The following is a 25,528-nucleotide window of genomic DNA, read 5'->3' as shown; positions in this document are numbered from 1 at the left end:
CCCATTCATGTTGGAAGCACCATTTATGGCACTTCTAGGTTGAAAGGATTAGCCGGTGACAAGGAAGATATGATTACAATCTTCAAATATTTTAAGTGTCACATAGAAGGAGGAGTGGACTTTATTGACTTAGAGGGTAGAACTAAAACCAACAAAGTACAAGGAAAAGATGTTCATAGTTGGATATCAGGAGGAGCATCTTGATAATACAAGCTGTCAGCCAGTGGAAGAGGCTGCTCCATGACATAGTGAGTTCTCTTTTATTAGAAGTCTTCAGAGAAATAATCATCTTGTACACAATTTGCAAAAATCTTCTGTAGAGAACCCTGCACTGAGTATGTGAATGCATGTGTCTGCAAACATTTGTGGACTAGATGAAATATTTGGCTTCTCCCATCTCTGATTCTAAGCGTATAAATATGAAAGCACGGTAAGTATTTGCAAGATTGCATTTAAGTTATGGACCATAATCTTATTAGCCAAATCAACAGATTGTAATATTGAAATTTCTCTATTATGACATCCAGGGCAATATGCACATTCTAGATAAAATTACACTCTTTTTGTTTGGCCTTTATCAATCATTCATGAAAGCCACAAGAAAAACGGATTCTATTCCTTTAATAATACATTTCAAAGCAATTGTATATCTTTAAATATTAAAATTTGCAGATCCATTTGAAATTCACCCTGATTTTATCAGTAGGTTTTCAGTGACAAAACAGCCTTTTAATTAACAGCTGTTAATTTATTAGTAAGATATTCACTGACAAAGTTTTGAAAGATAACTTACTTATACAAGGAATTAAAAAAAGGTTACAAATCACAAGGCTTTTTAAAAAGTACATTTTCCCTAATTGTTCTGAACTATTGAAGTATTTTCAAAGTCTCCTTGTTTTTTCAAGCTATTCTGCAACGTCTTTTGCAGTCTTGCTATGTTGGCATCCAATGCTGCTAATCCATTTTTGAAGTCTTCTTCGTCTCTGGATGTGAACGTTGAAAAGGAAGATATAGTCCACTCAGATTTTCCTGACATCCAGTCAAGAGTTGAAAAACTGGAGTCAGCAGCAGAAATTCCAGGGTTCTTTTGCCCATTTCCTTTTTGAGCATAACAGTGTTTATCAGGCTGAAGTCTGTCTGGATTGTTCAAAATTACATTAGCAGACCCATTAGTTCTTTCTTTTGACTGCATTTGGAGTCTCTCGCTTTCCAGTTTCTCTATCTTCCCCAGAGTTTCAGATTTATTTTCAACAGTCATTTTTCGACCAAAGCTACCATAGAATTTATCACCGGTCTTAGTACTGCTCAGCATCCCAGCCTTGCTTGGCTGCTTAGAGTCACACTCCAGTTTGTGGGGAATCGAGTTCTGGTGTATGACTGTTTTCGTTTCAGTTGCTGTGACTGGTTTTTGAGATGGACTGCTACTCAGTGGAATGTAAATAGTCTCATCCAGCTCATGACTCCCTAAAGTGCTTAAGCAGCTGGCTGCTTCTGCATCAAGCTTTTGGAAGACAGGAAGATTTCTTGAAGTCACAGTTTCCTCCGCTACCATCTGACTCTCTTGGGCAGGATGCTCATCTGCCCTCAAATCCAATACTTCCTTGGGCTCCTTCATCCCACCCTCATTTAAGAGGGGTTCCATGTTGGTCAGAACAGGATCCATTTCTAATTTCTTTAGATAGTTTATTATGGAATCACTTAGAGGGTATGCATTAGGCTCCAACTGTTTTTGGTGAATTTCCAAGAGAGCTTTCGACAGACTGCTGACTTGTCTGGGCTTCACCATATCCCCAGTGAGGTCTGACAGTAGTTTGGACATACTCCCTTGAAGAGCCCTGTAAAGCACATGATGTCAAAATGAGACAAAGGTGTAAGGGCTTGTACATATCTGAAAATCCAAAGCACTACTAATTGGGCTCATTTCTGAATAGATATCTATTCCAATCAGGGTATAATCTAATCAATATTTGAAGCATCAGGGCATCTAACTTGAAGTACTGTACATTCCACTGAGGAGAATGGGAAACCATTTTACAGCCAGAGCTTCCCTTTTATTTCTATTTTTCTCCATCTCTAAGGGCTGGAGAAAATGTATTCAGAGATGCCCAGATGGTAGTAGTAGTGGTTCTCAAGCATTGTTTTGCTGCTTCATGGTACTGTAGTGCAAGAAGTAGAATTTTAACAAAAATATGTTGCACCTTTTTGGAGCTAAAGCACATGGGAGAATTTTCAGCTAATAATTTGTGGTTTTCCTGTTGGCCTGGCACTCTAGGGGCAAACACATCAGGTAAAGGATTTACTGTATACTACTCACAATTCCCCATCTTTCTCATAGAACGGTAAATCATATATATTAGTCTATATATTTAATTTATTTTTTGATTTTGCCTCTCCTGTAGGAGCTCCTTATCTAACATCTTAACACCACACCATCCTTAGAGAATTACCTATGCTAATTTTCAAGACAACAAAATAAGGTTGAAATTTAAGGTGGACCATGACTAGAAACAAGTTCATAAATTAGTTTATAAACCCCAATTAGGAAGACATGAAATGTTTCTGTTTTATAAAAAAGTAAACACAATATAATATGATTCTTTAATCATATTTGATTATGATTAATTATGTCACTATCAGACATAATTAAAGCCATCTTCCGTTTAATGCATACCTTCCCTCATCCTTTCTACTAGTCCCCTTTAGAATTGCTAATATTGTAACCTTTAGAATAGGCTTCATTAATATATCCCCAACGTTCAAGTCAAAATAAAGAACTGTATGCAGGATCACTTCCAGAGAGGATTTTCCATCTAACTGGGGCTACAATGTGCATTGTGGGAGCCTTGGAGTATTCTAACACCACTTGACAGCATTAATTAATATACCTGTATTGGAAATAAAATAGGGGACTAAAATCCACAACATAACTTAATAGTATTAATATACACTATTATTACAAAAGTTTTCTCTTTTTCTCAATAAATCAGGTTTCAATTTTCTGCATGAGTCACTGCCACCACCTTGTGGCTGACTATTATATTGAGAATTCATTTATTAGTAAAATAAATAATATTTCCGATCTTCCACCAATAATTCTGAGATATTGTCCAAATGTTTAGAATGTGAAATAAAGAAATCAATTATTATTCCATTTAGTAGCTTTTCCTTCCCCCAATCTAAATTTATTGAGGTTTTCATTTTTTTTTTTAAAAAAAAGATGCATTTCTCAATTTATTGTTCTAAATCTATGGGGCAGTGTACAATTTTGCTAAGTGGATTTGAAACACTAAGAGAAATAAACAAGGTTAACAGTACCAGGTCAATTCACGCAGTCTATTCACTTCTGCATCTCGCTGACGCAATGTTATGCCCAAAATCTGGTTTTCTTTCTCAGCCGCTTCTAACCTGTACTGGTAAGTCTTCACATTGGTCAACATTTCATCTGCTTCTAGAATATATTAATAACCAATGAAATTTAATTTCCATGATAAATGCATAAAGATTGGACGGACACACACACACACACACAATTTGTCAACTCACACACCTATTTTGAGTTTGGTTGAGTCAATATCCCGCTGTTGTTTCTTTTCAAGTAGCTCTTGTTCTTTCTCATGGATTTGTCTAGTTAGCCTTTTATTTTCTTCTTTTTGGCTTTCTAGGATTTTAATGAATTCTTCATTTTTATCCTGCAACAACTCAATGCTTCTCATGGATTCATTCAACTGACTCTGCAATGTCATATTCAAAGACTGGAGGGACACAACTATAGGAGGAAAACAGTTCTTTCAGAAATATGGTCCATGGACAAATATTTCACTTGTTTGACTGAAAAAAAGGCACTTTCTTCTGATCTCTGAGATGTGGTCAGAAGAAGTCTGCATGAAATACATTGCTCCAGCAATACACATGACCATTACTGTGGTGGCAATAATGGGCATTTATTGCCTGGGGCGGGGGGGGGGGGGAGGCAGACTTTTAGCAATATGTATCATGAATAATGAATTGCAGACTCTTTTATGGTTGAGGATTTATGGTTCTATTTTATTATTATATTTCTCGGTACATCACATTGCGTTTTATGAGATGGAGGTAGTAAAACAGTATAAAGTACTATGGAGCCAATATTTTATGCCTAATCTCTGGAATGACACAATTTGCCAATGACATTCAATGCAAGTCAAGACAGTATGACAAGTGATAATCAACTCCTCTTTTTGCTGTTTTCAATGCATCTGGCAGATATTAATATTCTATATTACACTAGCAAGGTTTCTAGTCAAGGAATATAGTTACTTTGAAGGTAACTTCTAAAAAGCTATTAGTAGATATTATTGCTTTGTTTGTATCCAAACACAAAGAGGTTTTTAAACTGGGTGAAGAATAAGGTCATACCTGCAGTCTCTTTCTATTTTCTCTATTCATCATACACCCATCCAAAACTCTGAAGAACACCTGCTTTTACTTGAACTTGAGCGTCTCTCTCTATACAACCCATAACTAGAATACAACCCAGTCCCATTATGTTTGGCTAGCTGCACTCAGAGACATATATAAATACAGAATTCTTTGAGATAATTGAGATTCATGTCAATTAGAAAAAACAAGTGGGGCCAGAGTGTTAACTCCATTGTCTTTCCAATCTGAAACATTTCACTCACCCAGAAGAATGTCTGGAGATACAGTCTATAGTCCAGAAAAGAAAAACCATTTCTGGAAATATGTCAAAATATTTCCAGTTCTCAGATGCTATTGAACATGATTTTAATACATGCTAAAACATTTATACTTGCTACTTACCTTCCAAGTTGCTATCCAAGCTACATTCCTTTTCAGCTCTGTTTTGTTCCCTCAGCTGTTGGTTCAAAATTCTTAGTCGTCTACAGTAAGAGGCAGGATTTTTAAACAAATACTTTCTTGTTAACAAATACATTTATTACTTAGATTCAGTTTTAAAAGTGCCTTCTACAGCACTTTTTCCTCACTCTGACTGAAAAAAAAAATAAAGTTTGCCCATCCTGAGATAAACTTTCTTTCTCCAAAACCTTCTTTCAGCAGAAAGCTTCCATTGGAATAATTGGCCTGTTCATATTAAAATCCTGCCTCCCATTTTCTAGTGCAGTTGCATAAAACTCTCCCAACTCACTTAAAGGGCTGGATCCAATTGAAATGGCCCACTTCTTGATTCTGGAAGCGAATCATTTCCTAACTTCTTGAGTTAAGCAAATTAAGCCTGTTCTTGGTGGATGGAATCTCCTTGTGGCCTAAATTCCCCTTCTCCATCAGATATGTATGTGTGTGTGTGTGTGTGTGTGTTTGTGTGTGTGTCTGTCTGTCTGTGTGTGTATAACTGAGAAAGCGGTTAAAGTCCAGCCACTGCAACGACCTTCCTCCACACCAGCCCACACTTCAAATTAAAGGCTTAAAAAACCCTACTCCATCACCATGTAGGATCTATTTCAAGTCTCTTGAGAAAAGTAGAATTGGCAATCCACTTGCAGATGGAGGATATTATTCTCCCGAATCTTGGTACTCATTCTGTTGTCATCTTCAGATAGCAGTGACCCTGGTGTCTCCCATGCCTGATTGCAATTTCCTTTAAATCTGATATGACTGGTGCTTGGATGCTTATTCACTTCCACAATGTTCCCAAAAGTCTAAAATGTTACTTTGGAAATAATCTATTTGAAAGCAGTTTGATTGGCATTCACCCCCACCTTGCTCTTTCCATCTTCCTGAGCAGCTGCTGGACTATTCAATTGGGGTCTGAACAACTCTGCCTCCATGTTCTTGTTACTTGTCCAGAAAGTTAAAACTGCAGCAACTTGGGTAGTTCACTGCAAGGATGACTCTGAACAGAGGACAGACCTCAGTCATTGAATGCAGTGGTGCTGCTTTTCTTCTCACCAGCATAATATATACAGTCAAACACCAAAGCCTCCCTCCCCTTTTATCACATATCTGCCATTGTCAGAATGTGGCCTGGATTCAGTTTTATTCTGAGAAGAGAAAAATCTGGGAGTAGATTTGTTGCTATGCTCAAGAAGATACGGATTCACATCAGTCCAGATGTGATATTTGATTTTCAATTTTTTGAAAGTGCTTGACATCGAGCCAAAATAGCAAAGTATCTATGTATTCAAAATCCCAACACAATGCTCACTGTATTATAATTAGATTGAATTTGCAATCTGGCGAACCACCACTTTGCCTTAAGTACGATATTTTTCTCTTGTTTACTGACCTGCGCAACTGGGCGTTTTCACTTCTGAGAGGCTGAAGGGCAAGTGCTATTTCAGCTTGTATATTTGTATTCTCAATAGTTGCGGGCAAGAGTGACGTGGTGTCATCTATTTCATCTAGCACCCCTAATGTTTCTGAATCTTCAGTGAGAAAGAGGAAAACAAGAAAAAATGTATTTTCACAGATACCCAAATAGCCATTCTTCAAAGTATTATTGTAGACAATCAAGTTTATCATCCTAATATGAATGGGGTGAGCAGGTTTACAAGTGCATGATTCTTGGCATCTATGTTAGCTTTCTTCATCAACTGCCATATAAAATATGAAAAACGGCCCATTCTTCAAATAGGTTGCTTGAAGATGAGGACCAAGAAATGTGACAGGTTTCATTTATAGCATTGACAGTTCTTATCTGAGGTTTCAACACTCCCTCACCATCTTATACTTTTTATTTCAAAATGGTAAAAACATCACAGAACTGCAGCTTCAATAGTCTTTACTTCTAGAATGATTCATTTTTGCAGATGGTGTAAGCTCAATGGGAAAGTAAAGGTGAATTCAAAAGTGCAAAATTTTTGTTTTGTCAATATAAAATCCTCATGGTAGATTTTAGCATTCATTGGTTTGCCAAGAGCAGGGCAAGACAGGAACAAAGTTAATGTTTGTAATTGCCCATTTCCAATCCTCATCAAGTTTTTAAAAATGCTGCAATTGTCATATTTACTAGAAAGTGATTTATGATGGATGGATTTAAATAAGATTATTAAATGAACAAATAACCCAAAATTATTTTGGTAAGATTACAAGTAAGTAATCTCAAAATAAGGAAATCAAATTAGGAAAGTTAAACAGAAGCTTATGTTGTATTAATAACAAATTTGTCTTTCTTGATGCAACAACCTGGGATAGGTAGGGCTAAGTGGTCGTGATTGGTCTAAAGGCAGTGGTGAGATTCAGCCAGTTCACACCACTTCGGGAGTACCAGTTGTTAATTTTCTGAGCAGTTTGGTGAGCTGGTTGTTGGAAGAAATCATTAAGGCAGATAACCGGTTGTTAAATTATTTGAATCCCATCACTGCCTAAAGGCACCCACAGTGCTTCCATTTTGAGAATGAACTTTAAATTGGATCTCCCTGATTTTAGTTCAACAACTTAACCATTACATTGGCTATTTTGCTGCAAAGCAAGATAAAAATTATCAAAGAATATGTTTAATCCAGCATGCTATTTTTATCAGAAGATTCTGCTGTTTCATCAGTTTATTTTGAGGTTATCATGTTTGGCAGTGTTTTCTACTCACATTTAACTGAACACTTGTTCTGTGGGGAGTTGCTCTAATATGATGATGAAAATATCATTATCATCATTTTATCTCACCTTTATATAAGCAGTGAACATCCCTAATATATAGTCCTCCATTTACAACAATTGAACTCAAAATTTCTGTCATTAAGTGAAATATCTACTGAGTTTTGTCACATTTTATGATCTTTCTTGCCATAGTTAAGTGAATCACTTCAGCTGATAAGCAAGTAACCCAGTTGTTAAGTGAATTTGGCTTCCCCGCTGACTTTGCTGGTCAGGAGGTTATAAAAGGTGATCACATGACCTTGGAACACTGCAACCGTCATAAACATGGACCAGCGTCTGAATTCTGATCATGGGGATGCTACAACAGTCATAACTGTGAAAAATGGTCATAAATCATATTTTTCAGTGCCGCTGTAACTCTGAATGGCCACTAAAAGTAAGTCAAGGACTACTTGTACTCTACAACTACGAGCTAGATTGAACAAAGGGAGAGGGAGAGAAAGAGAAGGGGAGGAAGAAGGAGAGATGGAGGGGGGGGGGGAGAGGGAGAGAGCCTGGCCCAAAGTCATCCAGCTGACTTTCATGCCTAAAGAAGGGCTAGAACTCAGTCTCTCCTGGTTTCTAGGCCAGCACCTTAGCTATTACACCAAAGCACATGATATGAGCACCTTAAAACCATCTCTAACCAAGTCAACAAGTGACACTAGTAGGCCATCTGGAGACTGATCATATTCACAAATAACAAAATGCCCCCCCCCCCCAGCAAATCATAATAAGAACAATCATATTACCATGGTCAGTTAGCAAGGCCTTGAGCTCTGTCAAAAGATACTTTACAGTTTTCACTTTTTGGACTCTTTTCTGCAGGCTGTTTTTTTGAGGCTTTAAGATTTCTGTGCTGAAACTAGTTTGGCAGCTTGTATCTCTCACAGGTGCCACATCACTGCCCTCTAAGGTATCCTCTTCACTTAAAGTGCCTTCATTGTATTCTTCAGTTATCTCTGGTTCTTTGGAAATGGGTGGCTTGGATTGCACTGGGTCAACATCTGGACAATTTCTGACAGCCTCCTTCAACTCACGCTCCCTTTCCCGTGCTTGCAATAGAGCCAGCTGTGTTTGAATGCATCTGATCAACTCTGCCTCATTAAACTGTTCTTCGTGGATTCCTTCTGACATGGCCTCTCTGCCAGGAGATGGAACGAGGATGGCTGAGGATGGGAGGTTGCTTGGACCAGAGTGGGCCACATGCGGTGGAGCAGAGCACAAAGCTGATGGTTGTGTCTGAGCCATAGAAGCTGAAGTCCTGAAGCCTCTGGATACAACCGGCCCCATTCGTGAGACACACTGGCTGCAGGTGTCCACAGAAAGGCTCTGTGACAAGTATATATATATATATAAGCGAAGTTCTTCCATGCTGAAATCATACTGAACTTATATTCTTTTAAGTTAATTATAATTCAAATTACATTCTTACAATTAATTACAATTTTAAAAGGGAATAGGCGTTGGTCCTTACCTGATACGCTCATTTTCTGTTAGAGTAGAGACAGCAGCCAGACTGGGTATGCTCTGTCCATTAACCAATCGGACTGAGTCTACACTTATGATGTCATTGGGCCCTTGTGGCTCCTCCCCAGTTTCAGATGAAGGAAAACTGTAGACTCAAGTGAGAATTGTGAGCAAAAAGTGAAAGTCCATAGGCACTCTCTCTCTCCTCCGCACAAGGAATCCCCTCGCATGACCCATACCAGGGTGGGGGCTGGCTGCTGTCTCTACTCTAACAGAAAATGAATGTATCAGGTAAGGACCAACGCCCATTTTCCTGTTATCGTAGAGACAGCAGCCAGACTGGGACGTATCAAAGACTGGGCTGTCCACTAGGGTGGGAAATTGTAAAAAAGGTCCGTTAGGGTACACGCACTTGTTGCAGCACCCTGTGCCCAAAGGCCGTGTCAGCCGACGCATACTTGTCCAACTTGTAATTACGTAGGAAAACTGTGGGAGACGCCCAGGTGGCCTCCCGGCAGACTTCTTCCAAGGTGGCTTAAGTGGACCAAGCCGCAGATGTCGCAGCGCTGCATGTAGAGTGAGCTGTAATGTTTGCAGGGACCTGTATGGATTGAAGTTCATAAGACAGTTTAAGACAGGCTCTTATCCATCGCCCCAGACTAGACAATGAAGCCTTGGTACTCAAAGAGGCCTGGCGAAAGGAGACAAAGAGAGCTTCCGAGTGGCGGAACGAGGTGGTGTGGTCAATGTAGATCTTGAGGGCACGATGTACGTCAAGAGTGTGCCACTTGCGCTCCCTCTCGTGATGGGAAGACAGACAGAAATCAGGTAAGGTCAACTCCTGACCTCAGTGGAAACAGCTATTGACCTTCGGTATGAATGTTGGGTCCAGTCTTAAGATAACTCGGTCTGGATGGAACACACACAAGTCATGCCTGACTGAAAGAGCAGCCAAATCAGAAATACGTCTGGCTGAGGTTACAGCCACCAAAAACAGCGTTTTGAAGGACAACAGTTTCAAAGAAGTGGATCTCATAGGTTCAAAGGGCGCGGATGTCAAAGCCTCTAGGACACGAGGTAAGTCCCAAGTCGGATATCTATGTATGGCAGGGGGATGCAGGTTGGACACTCCACGGAGAAATCTCCGGATCAAGGGGTGAGAAGATAGATGTTTGGATGCCAGGCCGTCCAGAACAGAGGCCAGAGCGGCCACCAGTCGGCGTAGCATGTTAGGGGTAAGTCCCTGATCAAGCCTCCTCTGCAGGAAGTCCAATATCTGTGGAATGGATGCCCTAAGTGGGTCAACAGTCTGGTTGGAACACCACAGAGCAAAGGTATGCCATGCGGCGTCATAAATGTGGTTAGTAGAGCTTCTGCGTGATGCCTGAATGGTAACAATGACGTTGAGGGAGATGTTATTGGCTGCTAAGGCTTGCTGCTCAATCGCCCTGCTGTTAATTGCAGCCACTGGGGGTCGGGATGACAAACTGACCCTTGGTGTAGAGACAGGAGAGACCATGGGATGTGCCATGGGGTGGAGATTGACAGTCACTAGGTCAGCATACCAAGGCCAGCGTGGCCAATTCGGCGCTAGCAGCAACAGTTCTGGCTCCTGCTCCAACATTTTTTGAATTACCCTCTGAATGAGGGGAAGGGGAAGAAATGCGTACAGGAGACCCCTGGGCCACTGGCATCTGAGAGCGCCTACTCCTTCTGCCGTGGGGTCCATGAACCTCGAGTAATACCTGGGTACCTGGTTGTTGTCTGTGGTCGCGAACAGGTCTAGGACTGGGATGTCGAACCGTAGTGTCAATCGATGGAAGAAATTCGGATGGATGCTCCACTCCACCTGATCTATCGTTGTCCGGCTCAGCCAGTCTGCTTGGACATTGGAGACCCCTGAGGTGTGTTCTGCCCTGAGAGATGACAGGTGAGATTCCGCCCACTGGCATAACAGGTTGGACTCCTGCATCAGGCACCAGGAACAAGTTCCTCCCTGTCTGTTTATGTGTGCCTTGGTCGTGATATGTGTCGGGCCTGAACTCTGTGATGGAAGTGTCTGAGGGCGAGGCGAACTGCCCGCAATTCTAGCCAATTTATGCTGTTTTGGCCCTCTTCGAGGGACCACTGACCCTGAGCCACTAGATCCTGCATGTGTGCCCCCCATCCTGTCAGACTTGCATCCGTCGTATGAGATGGCACGGCTCCCTGAACAAGGTCCCTTGCAAAATCGCCGGGGACTGCCACCATTTGAGAGTGTGTAATACCTGTCTGGGAAGAGGGACCCGAGAGGAGAGCTGCCCGTTGGTCTTTTTATGTGAAAGCATGAACCATTGAAGCCTCCTGCTGTGAAACCTGGCCCACGGGACAATCCTGAAGCAGGATACCATCTTGCCCAAGACTTGGGAGAGAAGAAGAAGGGATGCCTTGCATAGATGTAGCACCTTCCTGACAAGTTCCCTCATACTGAGAATGCATCGTTGGATAGGAACACCCTCTCCGCCATGGTGTCTATCAAGACCCCTGAGGTGGAGAAGGCGGGTGCTGGGAACGAGGTGACACTTTTGAGATTGACCCCAAACCCCTGATTCCACAAGATGTGAATGGTGAGGGCGAGAGCTCTTTCTGCCTGAACCAGAGCCCTTGTCAACAAGAGGATGTCGTCCAGGTAACAGAGAATCCGAACTGGGGATGAGCTGATGTGGGCGGCCAGTGCTGCCACTACTTTTGTGAATACCCTGGGGGCAGAGGATAGACCGAACGGAAGAGCTCGGTACTGGAAGTGCCTCCGCCCATAGGAGAAGCAGAGATATCTTCGGTGGTCTATGAAGATGGGGATATGAAGGTAAGCTTCGGTCAAGTCTACTGACGTGAGGAAATCGCCTTTCCTGACTGCCTGGAGGACGGTGTGCAGAGAAGGCATTTTGAACCGCCGATAGACAATGTGGCGGTTCAATGTTTTTAGATCTAAAATTGCTCTCCATCCCCCGGAATTCTTCGGTACCACAAACAGGCGGGAATAAAAACCCTGCCCTACCTGATGGGGAGGAACCAGTTGGATGGCCCGGATCTCCAACAGGTGCTGAATGGCCTGTTCCTTCAGTGCCCTCTTGCGAGGACACCGAGAGACTGGGCATGGCACGAAGTGTTCCTGGGGGGTGGAGAGGAATTCCAGCATGAGACCAAATTTGACAGTTTTGAGTACCCAATTGTCTGTTGTGGTCTCCTCGCAGCAGTGGGCAAAGAACGCCAGGCGGCCTCCGATCGGAAGAGAGTCCAGATAGTCATTTCCTATGTGAAAAATGGCGGTTGCCTTCTCCACAATAAGATTTCTTGGAGGGGAAATGCTGTGTGTTTCTATTGGACCAGTCCTGGTGAGATCCCTGTCTGGGAGTGTAGGATTGACATTGTGGACAGGGGAAGGAAGGTCCCCATCCACCGGTCGAAAGGGCGACCTCCTATAGAAGGGAGCGGGCTGACTGTCCTGTTTCTTGTAGATGGATGAAAGGACCTTGCGCTTATTTTTAGATTCCGTGAGGTATGGGTCTAAGGGATTACCAAATAATTGGGTGCCATTGAATGGGGAGGCTGCTAGGCACCACTTGGTACGGACATCCGCCTGCCATGGCTTGAGCCAAAGCAGATGCCTGACCTTGACCGAAGAAACCATGGCTTTAGAGTCAGCCGCAAATTCAACCGCTGCCCTGATCTTGTTGAGATCCCTATGTGATCTAGTGTCAGTAGGAGCGATGCACTCCTGAAGCTGTTCAATCCAAACCAGAGCCACTCTGGAGAAAAAGGAAGTGGCCATATAGGTCCTAACAGCCCAGGCCCCAACCTTGACTAAGGTTTGATCTGACCTTTTCTCCTCACGCTTGAGAACCTCCTCAGGGGCTCCAGAGACCACAGTAGTTGAAGACAGGGCTGCAACTGGTGTGTCCACTGGGGAGTCTCGAAGAACTTGGTGAGGTCTGGTGCAATGTTGTAGAGACGTTTGTCAAGGTTGGTCGGCTGTGGGCCTGTGCCTGGAGACTCCCACTGCTTCTGGATGATGTTCAGGAATATCTTGGGAACAGGGATCACCTCTTTTTTCCACCGTTGGTTCGGTGAATGGGGTACTGGGACCCTCAGTTGAAGCCGGTTCTGCCAGTTTATCCTGCGAAGTGGAAGCTGAAGATGGTAAGTTAGCAGCTTTAATGGTCTTAAGTAGAAGGGACTTGAAACAATCAGTTTTGAATAATTCGGTAAAGGCAGGGATATCTGGGGTGACCATCTCATCATCAGACAGGTCTGAGTCTTGCAGGTTATCTTGCTCCCCGCCAATTGAGGCCTGAGAAGTAGAGGCAGAGGGATCAGGTTGCTGAGCCGCAGCAGCAGATTTATGTTTATGGCCATGTGATGGAGCAGGTTGGGGTTGCTGTTGTAGCCAGCAGCCATGACCTGTTTAATGGTTTCAGCAATGATGGTTGCCATATCAGCAGGAGAGGTGTATATGATGTGGTGGGGCCCAGAGCCATGTGTAACCGGGAGGGAAGCCTGTTCAAAGGTGCACTCCCTACTGAGAGGGACATCAAAGAAATTGCCTCTGTTGTCAGGTTCCATCGAAGATGAGGACTCCGAAGAAGACAATTCCACTTCTGAACAGGCCGAGGGGGTGGGGGTCAGGGCCCATGGGAGGCAAGACAGGTGGAGCTGGGGACGCCACTTGGTGATCCTCGGAGGGAGAGAGGGAGGGTTGGGCAATTAGATTATGTTGTTGTTTTGGGGCCCTGAGAAATTCTTCTGCCTGCGCTCTTCTGCCCTGGTAGTCGCTTTAGAAACCTTGGGGTTTACTTCTGAGGAAGGGGCCTCTTTGGCTTGCCTCTTCCTGCTGCTCTTTGCCCCTGATGGCCCTGCCTCCTCCTCCATAGCTGGATCAGCCATTTCCCCAAACATAAATGAACACCCCAATAAGATAGGCAACAGTCTCACCCATTTGCTGACCAGGCGCTCTTGATCCGGTCCACCTGGGGTGATCCCGCGTTGCTGGGCATTCCAAAAGGCTGCTATACAGTTTGCGCCTTTTTTAAAAACGTCCAAAATGGCCGACTTTTTTTCTCTGAGGCTTTTCTGAGCCTCAAAATGGCTGCCACTATCTTTGCGGGCTTTTCCGACCCGCAAAATGGCCACCAATACTAAGTGTGGCCAGGCGATCTGCAGAATGGCCACTGGGCTTGTCTGGAACTGCTGCGCGCGAAACGGCTGGTTGCGCATCCCTCCGAGTGCCCAGAATCAAGGAGTGCCGCAGGAAACAGCCGTGGAGTCGTAGCTCGTGAGCTGGCCGATCTGATTGCAAGGCAGGCTTCCTGAGTGAACTTGTAGCCGCAGGCTGAGGAGAGGCAGCCTGTTGAATTTCCCTCCAATTTGTAGAATAAAGGATTATTTAAGGAACCAATTTAAAGGAACAACAAATTTTTTTGGAAAAATTCACCAATTAAAGATATAATTAAATAATTTGGAGGAGAGATCAATTCTCACAGCCAGTCCAGGTTGGACTGAGTCTGAAACTGGGGAGGAGCCAGAAGGGCCCGAGGACGACATAAGTGTCCATCAGTCCGATTGGTTAATGGACGGAGCAGATCCAGTCTGGCTGCTGTCTCTACGATAACAGGAAAATGGGGTGTAAGGTTCTCCCACCTTAAGCACCTATTGCATGTGAAAACAAGTTGGTATTAAACAATATGACAATGGTCCAATACCCAGAGAATAATGCATGCTAGAAGACAGTCTTCTTTAGTAACTAATTAAACTTGGTAATGTTCAACAGTAGAAATGGCAAATATGGATAGGAATTCCAGTACTGGTGCAAATTAAAGAGAACTTTGAAAAATGCTGGTTCTTCTACAATAGCACGATATTATCTTTTACTTTTGTGTACAACTAAGAAAACGACTTTATTTTTTTCTCCATGGCAAAAATAGATGACATGGGATAGAGACAATGGGAATAGGAAAGTGTTTGGGCTTTTAAAACAGTTTTACTATCTCTCCCCCATTTCCTTTAATTGTAATGATCAGAACTGAAGAGGCAAGAGATATTTTAGAAGTAACCAACAAATTCAATTTGCACATCTTTGAGAAGTTGCAGAATTTAGATAAACTGGGGGTGGGCGAGGAGAGGAAACATTCAGGAACAAATGAATAAATACAAAGAGCCTCAAAACAACTTGGTACAGGGAACAGCTGGATTTCTGCTTAAGAGGACATGTTGGATTTAAAATGAAATGTATCCCTGTTGCTTCTCATCTGAAAATAAAGATACAGTATCTGCTTAACTTGTGGATGAAAGCCCAAAGGAACTGAAGTTCAAGTGCCTTTTCTTTACCCACCCCAAATTCAATCACAAATTCAGTCATGACTAGTGTGCGTTGCTTTACAGCAGTTCTATTTTAACATTTTGCTCTTAGCAACATGTTTAGGATAAAACAGGGAAATACAAATTTGACCATTTACTTCCAGCAGGAGGTTACTTACAGGGTGAACGACAGAAGGATTAACTGCCTGCTGTGGTGATCGTGCTGGTGTGGAGGTAGGTAAATGGCCGTTGAATGCTGTAGCAGGTTGATATGCTGCTAAAAGGAGGACAATCGCCCAACAGTTAACAACACTAAGGTTAATTTGAACAAATGAACACAGTGTATATCGACAGCCAAACTGCTTCCCTACTTACCCTCTTCAGGAATGGTGGAAAGTGGGACATCAGGAATATCGCTGGATTTCACTGGAGTGTGGCTATTTAACAAAGGCATTTGGAACTGTGCATGCTCACATAATTTCTGGTGCATTACAGGAGAATGCTGAGTGCAAGGTCCATGAATCGATTTAACAACAAAGGCTTGTTTGGTGCTTAGAGGAGTTACATCTTTTTCAGCAACAGTTTCGTTACCTGAAACTACCTTTCTATTTAACTCAGATGCTGCAAAAACAAAAAATCCAGAATGGAAAATGTTTAGCTTGTTAATACCTTTAATATTATCCAAATGCATAACTAATCGTTTGGGTTCGAGAATCCTGTTGTTGCAAGTGTTTTTATAAGCTCTGGATTTTTACAGCTCTGGATTTGTAGCTATAGTTAAAAAAGCTTGAAGTAACATGTTTATAAAGCAGAAACCACCATTATTTTTGGTAAGACATAAACTAAGATTTATGACTGTTATATAGTGATTCACATCTAGCTTAACAATGTCACTTAACCTCTTCCTATAAATACAAAGCATATTCAGTTGGTGGATGAAGGCACACATTCATGAAACAAATTGTAAAAAAATCCCTATGGAGTATTTTCAATGGTATGTTATCTATAGACAAAACCAGACATTCAGGTTTGGGAGGCAAAAATTACATCCTATAACTATTATGTAATTGAAGGAGAATGATGAATGAATGAATGAATGAGATAAATGCATGGAAAATAAATTAAATTTGAAGAAAAAGCATATACCTGTTTCTTTTTGCACATTTGCTGAAAGAGTTTTTTTCTTTATACCTCTCTTTTTAGCACCACCCATTTTATTCAGCAAAGGTCTGGAAGCTGCTCTGAAAGTAGTTGTTTTCACTGCTTTTTGAGAGCTGCCCGCCATTCCTAGCATCATTTGAAAAAAAATACCATTTAAGGCACAAGGTAAGCTATCAAGGATATGAACTTTATATTCAAGTAATGAAAAAGATCGTTACCTGGGGACTCATTCTGAAGAATGTCCCTTAACAAAGATGCACAGCGATCAAGGCCATGATGAATATTTGCAACCTCAGAAAAGATATTAAGACGATTACAAACAGAAGCTTCTAGCATAGGAAGCAAGTTCATTAATTTATCTTTATTCTCAAAGCTAGTGAATATTCTAGCAATAAAAAGATTCCTCCATTAAATTAGCTGAGTTCCAGGATCTGATTTTGATGAAACTTCAAATTGTTTAGAGAAAGTAAGGGAAAGTGATAGGAAAAAGGAGCCAGACAAAAAATATTCATTTCTGGATGACTAAAATTCCTGTTTGCATGATTCTTTTATTTAGAGAGAGAATCCAATTATATGGTTGAAATCAAATGTTTAAGAATATGCAATCTAGAAAAGGGACACATAAATATTGTGTTCTAAACATTTTTTTTGTTTAATACACATGTACTAAACAAAAAAACCCTCACGGCTATTGTATACAAACAATTCTTAGTTATCCATGGTATTCTCAGAGATTTTTGCCAAAATCCAAATTCAAAAACATTAATACTCTTTCTATCCTACTTCTAATTTCACTTTTCATAAAGCACATATGTTGCAGAAACAAAAAGAGTCTAACCTCTCTCCTTTGCTGACCTGTTACAACCTGCTGGCTCTAGACTATGACTCCTTGTCCTGCATACAGGTAGTCCTCAACGTACAACCACAATTGAGCCCCAAACATATGTTAAGTGAGAAATTTGTTAAGTGAGCTTTGCCCTATTTTATGACTTTTCTTGCCATATTTGTTAAGCAAATCACTGCAATTAAGTTAGTAACATGGTTGTTAAGTGAATCCGGCTTCCCCCTTTGCTTGTCAGAAGGTTGCAAAAGGTGATCATACCAGATTATCAGATATCAGATCAGATTATCTGGATCCCTTTCAGTCGGGTTTCAGGCCTGGTTACGGCACCGAAACTGCTTTGGTCGCGCTGACCGATGATCTCTGGTGGGCCAGGGATAGAGGTCATTCCTCTATCCTAGTGCTTCTTGACCTCTCAGCGGCCTTTGATACCATCGACCATGGTATCCTTCTGCGACGGCTGCGGGAGGTGGGAGTGGGAGGCACTGTCCTAAGGTGGTTCTCCTCCTACCTCTCGGACAGGTCGCAGTCGGTGTTGGTTGGGGGACAGAGATCGGCCCCTAGGTCTCTCAAATATGGGGTGCCGCAGGGTTCGGTCCTGTCCCCCCCTCCTGTTCAATATCTACATGAAGCCGCTGGGTGAGATCATACGCCGGCACTGGATTAAATATAATCAATATGCGGATGATACACAATTGTATCTGTCCGCCCCATGCCAACTCAGTGAAGCAGTTGAAGTGATGTGCCAGTGCCTGGAGGCTGTCAGGATCTGGATGGGAGCGAACAAGCTTGCACTCAATCCAGAAAAGACCGAGTGGCTATTGATGCTGCCTCCCAAGGATGGTCCTGACATTCCACCTCTTAGCCTGGGGGGTGAAATTATTCACCCCTCGGAGAGGGCTCGCAATCTGGGTGTCCTCCTGGATCCACAGCTGACGTTAGAACACCATTTGTCGGCTGTGACCAGGGGGGGGGTGTCTTTGCCCAGGTTCACCTGGTGCACTAGTTGCGGCCCTTTTTGGACCGGGAAGCACTTCGAATGGTCACTCATGCCCTTGTCACCTCAAGACTGGATTACTGTAACACACTCTACATGGGGCTGCCCTTGAAGAGTGTCCGAAGACTACAGCTAGTCCAGAATGCAGCCGCGCGAGCGATAATGGGTGTACCGAGGTACACCCATGTTACACCTATCCTCCGTGAGCTGCACTGGCTTCCTATTGGTCTCTGGACCCGCTTCAAGGTGCTAGTCGTTACTTTTAAAGCCCTACATGGTATTGGACCTGGCTACCTGAGAGACCGCCTCCTGCCATTTACCTCCCAATGACCAATAAAATCACACAGGTTGGGCCTCCTCCGGGTGCCGTCGACCGGACAATGCCGACTGGCGGCTCCCCGAGGGAGGGCCTTCTCTGTAGCTGCACCGGCCTTGTGGAATGAGCTACCTGCTGAGATCCAGACCCTCACCACTCTCCCGGCCTTCCGTAAAGCGACCAAGACCTGGCTTTTCTGGCAGGCCTGGGGCTGTTGATTAATTTCCAGCCCCATTTGATGGAATGGATGTTGTATTGATTTTAATTCTGTATTTTTAAATGTTTTAAATGCTTTTTACTTGTTGTGAGCCGCCCAGAGTCCCTAGGGAGTGGGCAGCATACAAATTCTATTAAAGTTTAAATATGATTCCAGGACACTGTTATAAATGTAAATCAGTTGTCAAGCATCCGAATGTAAATCACATAACCAATGGTCATACGTGTGAAAAATGATTATGTCACTTTTTTCAGTGCCATTGTCACTTTGGTCACTAAAGGAACTGTTGTAAGTTGAGGACTACCTTATAGATTTCAAATGAGGAAATGAGATGCTCTGTAATTCCTATTTTCTTAATGTCATTCCACAGCTTGACTTAGTTGATGCAGTCTAAGGCCTTTCTAAAGTCAGTGAAGTACATGCTAACTTCTTTTTGGTATACTATGGCTACTCAATAATCAATTGTGGATCAGCAGTATCTCATGTTCATGGCCTTTTCTAAAACCAGCTTGAACATCTGACACTCCCCTTTTCATGTAAACACTAATCTGCACTGGATAAATATAAATATTACTTTTAATTAAACCATTTTAATTAATGTATATCTATGATACCATGTATGAGTTATAAACTATAACACAGATGAAAAGGTTGCAAACAAAATTCTTAGGGTAGATTTTTGCATTACATTCTCTTTTTACCTGATCCTCTGAATCTGTGGAATACAGGGAATACCCATCAGATTCTGTGTATGCCACTTTTTGGGGAGTAATCCTGAAATATATAAATGATATCTTGATAAATTGTTCAACCGGCTACCAAAGAATAATTTGTATTTATTATAGAGAACCAGCTTGATCTAGTGGTTAAGACACCAGGCTAAAAAGTGGGAGATTGTGAGTTCAGTCCCACCTTAAGCGTGAAAGCCGGTGGGGTGATTTTGGGCCAGTCATTCTCTCTCAGCCCAACCCACCTCACAATGCTATTGTTGTGGGCAAAATAGGAGAAGGAAGGTGCATTTGATATATTTGCCACCTCATGTTATTTGTAAAAATAATAAAGGTGGGATTTAAATAAATAACATTTATTATTAGGAAATTAGACATACTAACATTCAATTGCAGAAGAAGCTCTGTAAGCAATTATATTAGAAGAATAGTCTGAAGGTACTGTAATATCTTTTCAAGCATTCTACATTGTGTAATCCATAAACACACTTATCAAGAAGAGGACTATCTGTAGCAGATAGTATTGTGTACCTATCAAGATTTTCTGGATAGTTTAGAATCTTGAAAGGTACAGGTTTTATGGACATAGGAGACTCTTTACAGTCTTCTTTAGTTTGGTGCCCTGTTCTCAACATTTATTATGATTGCATCTTTGCCAGTGTCAGTATAGCTAGAGATACTAAAGTTGAACAAGGCTTCTTCATCACTTTTGGAAGAGCCACAAAGAAATGATGGGGCAAAACATATTTTGTTAATGAATCTTAAGCATCTTAAATACTTTTGTTATCTGCAAAAACTTGGATTTTGCTAGATAGTAGGAACGATATCAGTAGCAAGCCCTGGGAATTAACAATCCTGGAAATATTGTTGGATTTCATCCTAGCATTTTAATCTAACACAGCCAATGATAGGACACATAAGTATAGCTTCATCTCTGACCTTGAAAACTAATAATTAGCTACTTTACATGCCAATGATAATATCAATATATACTAATGAAGATTTTGGTAAAGACTCCTGTGAATTCTTGGGAAAGCAAAAGTGACAAATAAGTAAGCATTGGAGCAAATAAAACCAGATATATTCCTGGAAGGAAACATCACAAAATTTCACCTTACTTATTTCAGCTATGTCACACCATCAAATTTACTAGAAAGGGCAGTTAGGTTTGGAATGATCAGTGAGGTTGCAAAAAAAAAACACATGGTAACTAGACACCATCAAAACTGACATTAGCCAGAGCATAAAAAAATTGAAAGAGCCATAAAGATTGGAAAATGTGGAGAAAACTGATCCACAGAATCACCAAGAATTGGACACGATTGAACAAATAGCATCATTATCATCATCATTAATGAATATATTCTTACTGTTTTTTCCTGTTTGTCAGTTTAGTTGATCCCGTCAACCTTCCTGAAGTCAATGCCTGTTGATTGTATGAGAAATGACTCATTTTCACATAATTTTTCCAACAAGACCATCACATCTGGTTTGCAAACAACAGCAAAGTTGTTTACAATAGCATAGTTATTTAAAATAAATATTTTATGAAGAAAAATTCCATGCCAGCATAGTAAATAATTAAAAATGCATGGGTCTATAGTGAAACATATATGACAGCATAATGCAAAGTAACCTCTAAACACAACAATCTGTAGCAATTTAACATCTCTGAATATCTATAAATATGGGTTAACTTAATTCACTTCTCAAGCGGGAATGAATTTAAAACAAGTTTCTCATTTTAAATTAACATTTTCACAAACAGTATGAATAATAATATCTTGTATAACAGATAGTACATATGAATTGGCAACCAAACTCCATGCTACAACAACTAAATATTCCATGCTACAACAAGAAATGTGAAGACCTGGGGTGGGTAGGGAGGAAATATGAGGCAAAACAAAACAAGGAATGTGGTAAGTTTTTCCTGAAATTTTCTGGACCTTCATATTTTTAGCCTCAAAAAACAACTCTGCAATCTCTAATCGTATAACTAACTTAAGTGATAGAGCTTGCAGTTTTCAGAATGTGTGGTTGTACCTACATAGTGAGATTCACATTAGATAAATATGAAATTACCCAGAAAGGTCATGGTGAGCCTGATATGCAGATGGTACTACTGCTAGAATGTCACCCTGCAATTATCCAGCAGATGTAGAAGGTGGGGTTGAAAGGCAGCTGGAAAGGATTATACTGTGCTTTTTTTTTTTTATTGGCAATTCCTGATCTGAATGTAGATAGACAACATGTATTTTAGGTAGTTTGAGTAGCCTAAGCAGTACTATTTAGTGTTTCAACAAATGGGATGCAAATGCCCTACAATCCTTTAAAAAGCTGTTTGTTTCTATCTTTAGGATTGATAGACCTAAGGATCCTGGATGAAATATATTTCAGGTTGTCTAAATGGTTCTCTGAGCTGCTCCTTCACGAATACATTAATAAATGTGATACAAATGTGGTAAATTTATATATATGGTTTTACAGAAAACTAAATAAACTTATAGAGCTTTATAAAGTTGCAATTGTTTTGATATTTGTTTATTTTGTTCTTTGTAAGCTGATCAGAGTTGCCTTATTGGTGAGAGGGGCAGTGTCTAAATTACCGGTAAATCAAATAAAGTCAAGCTTAATGAAGTGTTGTGCTTCTGCAAGAGCTGGCTACTTTTGTCAGGATGACAAAAATAGCTTGATAATGTCATGCCACAATTAGTGCCCTTTTTGTATAACTATCATATCATGTCATGGACAAAAAGGGCAGTCACAATATTGTCATGGTTTTATTATTATCATGCCAAACTCAACCTCATCTCCAATGTGATAAATGCAATAGTTAAAGGGTCAAGAATCCATCGTCAACCAGACAAAGTTACTAGGGACTTGGGAGTAGTCCGTCTCTTTCTGATCTCACAGGGTTGTTGGGAGGTCCCTGTATAAAGTGGCCTGAACTACTGGTACCACTTCTAGATGTTTGTCTGAATGGCTTTTCTCTGGTCCCCTCATTGTAGACACTAGAGATCAACAGTTGTAGATTTTATTTTCTTTCTTACCAGAAACTTGAGATCCAACCAAAGGCAAGTGCCATATACTTAAAACAATTTTGAGTCCAACAATCTGCTTCCAACTGGTGAAATTTCACAATCCTGTCCAAAAAGTCACTCCTGGTTCTTGCAAATTGTCTGTACTTTAGCAACACAATGTTGCAAATATTAAAACAGGTGGAGTCAGAACTTTCAGTTGCTTAAACTTTAATCCCTCACTCCAGACACATACACACTAGTCAATTCATTAATTTTACATGCCACACATCCAGTGACGTGCGGTGAGGTTTATGGCTGGTGAGGCAGCAATTTTTTTAGACTTGTGGACTTCAACTCCCAGAATTCCACAGCCAGGCATACTCAGTTCCTATTTAAAGCGACAGCATTTGTTTTTCTCCTTTGCTAAATAAGTTTCCTTCTTTTTCTTCTCCCTTCCCCTCCTTCCTCCCTCCCCCCTCTCTCAAACACACACACACAAAGTTGCATCAGGAGGATGAAGTTTGAATTCCTCCCCCTCCCTCCGACCCACACGTATCTTTTCCAGCTGTTTCAGAGAGGATTTCAACTCTGCTCTTGCCTGCCATCATGAAAAGAAAAAAAAATGTAAAAGGAAAAAGGCTGAGCTAGTTGCTGCCAGAGTCGCCATGGATGACTCTGCTTAGTGCTTAACTGTTTAAAAAAGCCTCTAAAAAAGCACCCTCTACAGGAGGCGGCAGGAGTACGACGTGCCTCATCTACGTCAGGAATTTTTCGGCTTTTAACCCTTGCTTAACTCTGCTCAAGTGATCATAAAAAGTCAGACTAGATGAGGCACGTCGTTCTCCTGCCGCCTCCTGTAGAGGGCGCTTTTTTAGAGGCTTTTTTAAACAGTTTAGCACTAAGCAGAGTCATCCATGGCAGCAACTAGCTCAGCCTGACCTCAGCTCTTGCCTTTTTCCTTTTACATTTTTTTTTCTTTTCACGATGACAGTGGTGAGGCTCTGCCTCCCCTGCCTGCATGTCCCTGCGCACATCTTATTAAAGTAACCCTGAGCGGCTTACAAAAATAATTCACCTTATTTTTACCATTATTGTTATCATTTTTAAAAAGGTGTTGAATCCAGGTTTCCTCCCCCTGAAAAGAGACACTGCCTGCTGGAAGAAATCCAAGACTGTATCTCACCCTAAACCCTTTAAACCCTTTGTGTCATTTAAGGACTTGCTTTTGTTTCTTTCAATCCCTGCTCTAAGTGCCATATCAAAAATGCATTGCACACCCCATTCAAATAGTTAACTGTTGCTGTTTTGGCAATTAGCTTTCATTCTCAAAAAGTTGAATAGATTAGAGCTGGAAGGAACCTTGGAGGTCTTCTAGTCCAACCCCCTGCTGAAGCAGGAGATCCTATACCATTTCAGACAAGTGAGTATCCAGTCTCTTCTTAAAAACCTCCAGTGTCTGTCTGTCTGTCTCTCTCTCTTTCTCTCAACTTCTGGAGACAAGTAGTTACACTGGAGGTTTTAAAGAAAAGATTGGACACTCACACCCACAACTTCTGGAGACAAGTAGTTACACTGGTTAATTGTTCTCACAGGAAATTTCTTGTTCTAGGTTGCTTCTCTCCTTGATTAGTTTCCATCCATTGTTTCTTGTTCTGCCCTCAGATGCTTTGGAGAATAGCTTGACTCCCTTTTCTTTGTGGCAACACCTGAGATATTGGAACACTGCTATCACGTCTCCCCTAGTCCTTCTTTTAATTAAACTAGACATCTCTCTCTCTCTCTCTCTCTCTCAAAAACTAGATATACATACCTTAATCAAACCTAAGGTTAAGGAAAACACAAGAAGACCTCCAAGTTCCCTTCTATATATTCTTACATATATTACACAATAGAGCTGGAAGGGACCTTGGAGGTCTTCTAGTACAACCCCGTTCAAACAGGAGACCCTATATCATTTCAGACAAGTGACTGTCCAGTCACTTCTTAAAAAACCCCAATGATGAAGCACCCACAACTTCTGAAGTCAAGCTGTTCCACTGGTTAACTGTTCTCACTGTCAGGAAGTTTCTTCTTAATTCCAAGTTGCTTCTCTCTTTGATTAATTTCCAACCACTGTTCCTTGTCCTGCCCTCAGGTGTTTCGGAGAATAATTTTACCCCCTCTTCTTTTTGCGGCAGCCCTTCAAGTATTGGAAAACTCGCCACCCTTTCTGCAACCAAAGGGGTTAAGAAAAAACCAAAGCAAAATATGTCTAGCACTTATTTCCTTGCACTCAGTGGAGATCTTCACACACCCCAAACGGGCTTATTCTTTCTTGCAATTTCTGTCGCTCCTCGAGTAAAGAAGTTTTTACCTTGTGGTGCTTCAAGCAACCTGGTCTCGCCATCATCACTCTTGGGGGGGGGGGGAAGCAGCGAGGTAGTGCCGCGTCCCTAGACACGATTAGCAGTCCCAACGGCTCTTCGGGGGGGGGGAGGGCCTAGGACAGGCTCCGCCCATTTAACATATCATCATTACGAGACGGCGGCCGTCGGAGCGGGAAAGGGGCGAGTGGGCGGGGAAATCGGATTACGCGTGCCGCTTATTGGTGGGGAACAGCGGTGACGTTAGGCCAATAGAAGCAGCGGTGTGCAAACTCGCTGTGGCTTAGTTGAATTTCTTAGCGGGTTCGTTTGCAGTTTTAGAGGCGGTGGTTTGTCTGTTCTGTATTCTGAATGCATATGAATTGTCCGTCCTATATATGAATGCATATGAATTGTCCGGCTGTATATATGGATGGATTTTGCTATTAAAGGGATGCTATTATGTAGCGCCACGATGATTCGTATGTGTCCAATGAAAAACGATAG

At 41.6% G+C, this 25,528-nt stretch overlaps 1 protein-coding gene across 3 annotated transcripts; it reads right to left on the bottom strand.

The window, feature by feature from the left end:
- Positions 1–605: 605 nt before the first annotated feature.
- CCDC14 (coiled-coil domain containing 14) lies at positions 606–25,132 on the bottom strand. 3 transcript variants are annotated; one of them, XM_087711770.1, is made up of 13 exons: positions 25,033–25,132; positions 21,027–21,082; positions 19,630–19,702; positions 16,776–16,848; positions 16,543–16,683; positions 15,772–16,017; positions 15,576–15,673; positions 8,346–8,925; positions 6,245–6,383; positions 4,801–4,880; positions 3,548–3,766; positions 3,316–3,448; positions 606–1,835 (listed from the first exon to the last, which is right to left on the bottom strand). In XM_087711770.1, the coding sequence occupies exons 1-13, from the start codon at positions 25,066–25,068 to the stop codon at positions 854–856; spliced, it is 2,856 nt and encodes a 951-aa protein (XP_087567896.1). In that variant the 5' UTR covers positions 25,069–25,132; the 3' UTR covers positions 606–853. The 3 variants fall into 3 exon arrangements, with proteins under 3 accessions (XP_087567896.1, XP_087567899.1, XP_087567904.1); XM_087711773.1 differs by having other exon boundaries at positions 15,576–15,670; XM_087711778.1 differs by lacking the exon at positions 3,548–3,766.
- Positions 25,133–25,528: the final 396 nt, after the last annotated feature.

Source organism: Thamnophis sirtalis, unplaced genomic scaffold (genome assembly GCF_051295495.1).
Source record: "Thamnophis sirtalis isolate CommonGarterSnake01/CBP01778 unplaced genomic scaffold, rThaSir2_p1.2 scaffold_1, whole genome shotgun sequence".
Classification (NCBI taxonomy): Eukaryota; Metazoa; Chordata; class Lepidosauria; order Squamata; family Natricidae; genus Thamnophis; species Thamnophis sirtalis.
The sequence above is the reverse complement of the archived record's forward strand: the minus strand, read 5'-3'. Positions and strand labels throughout refer to the sequence as shown.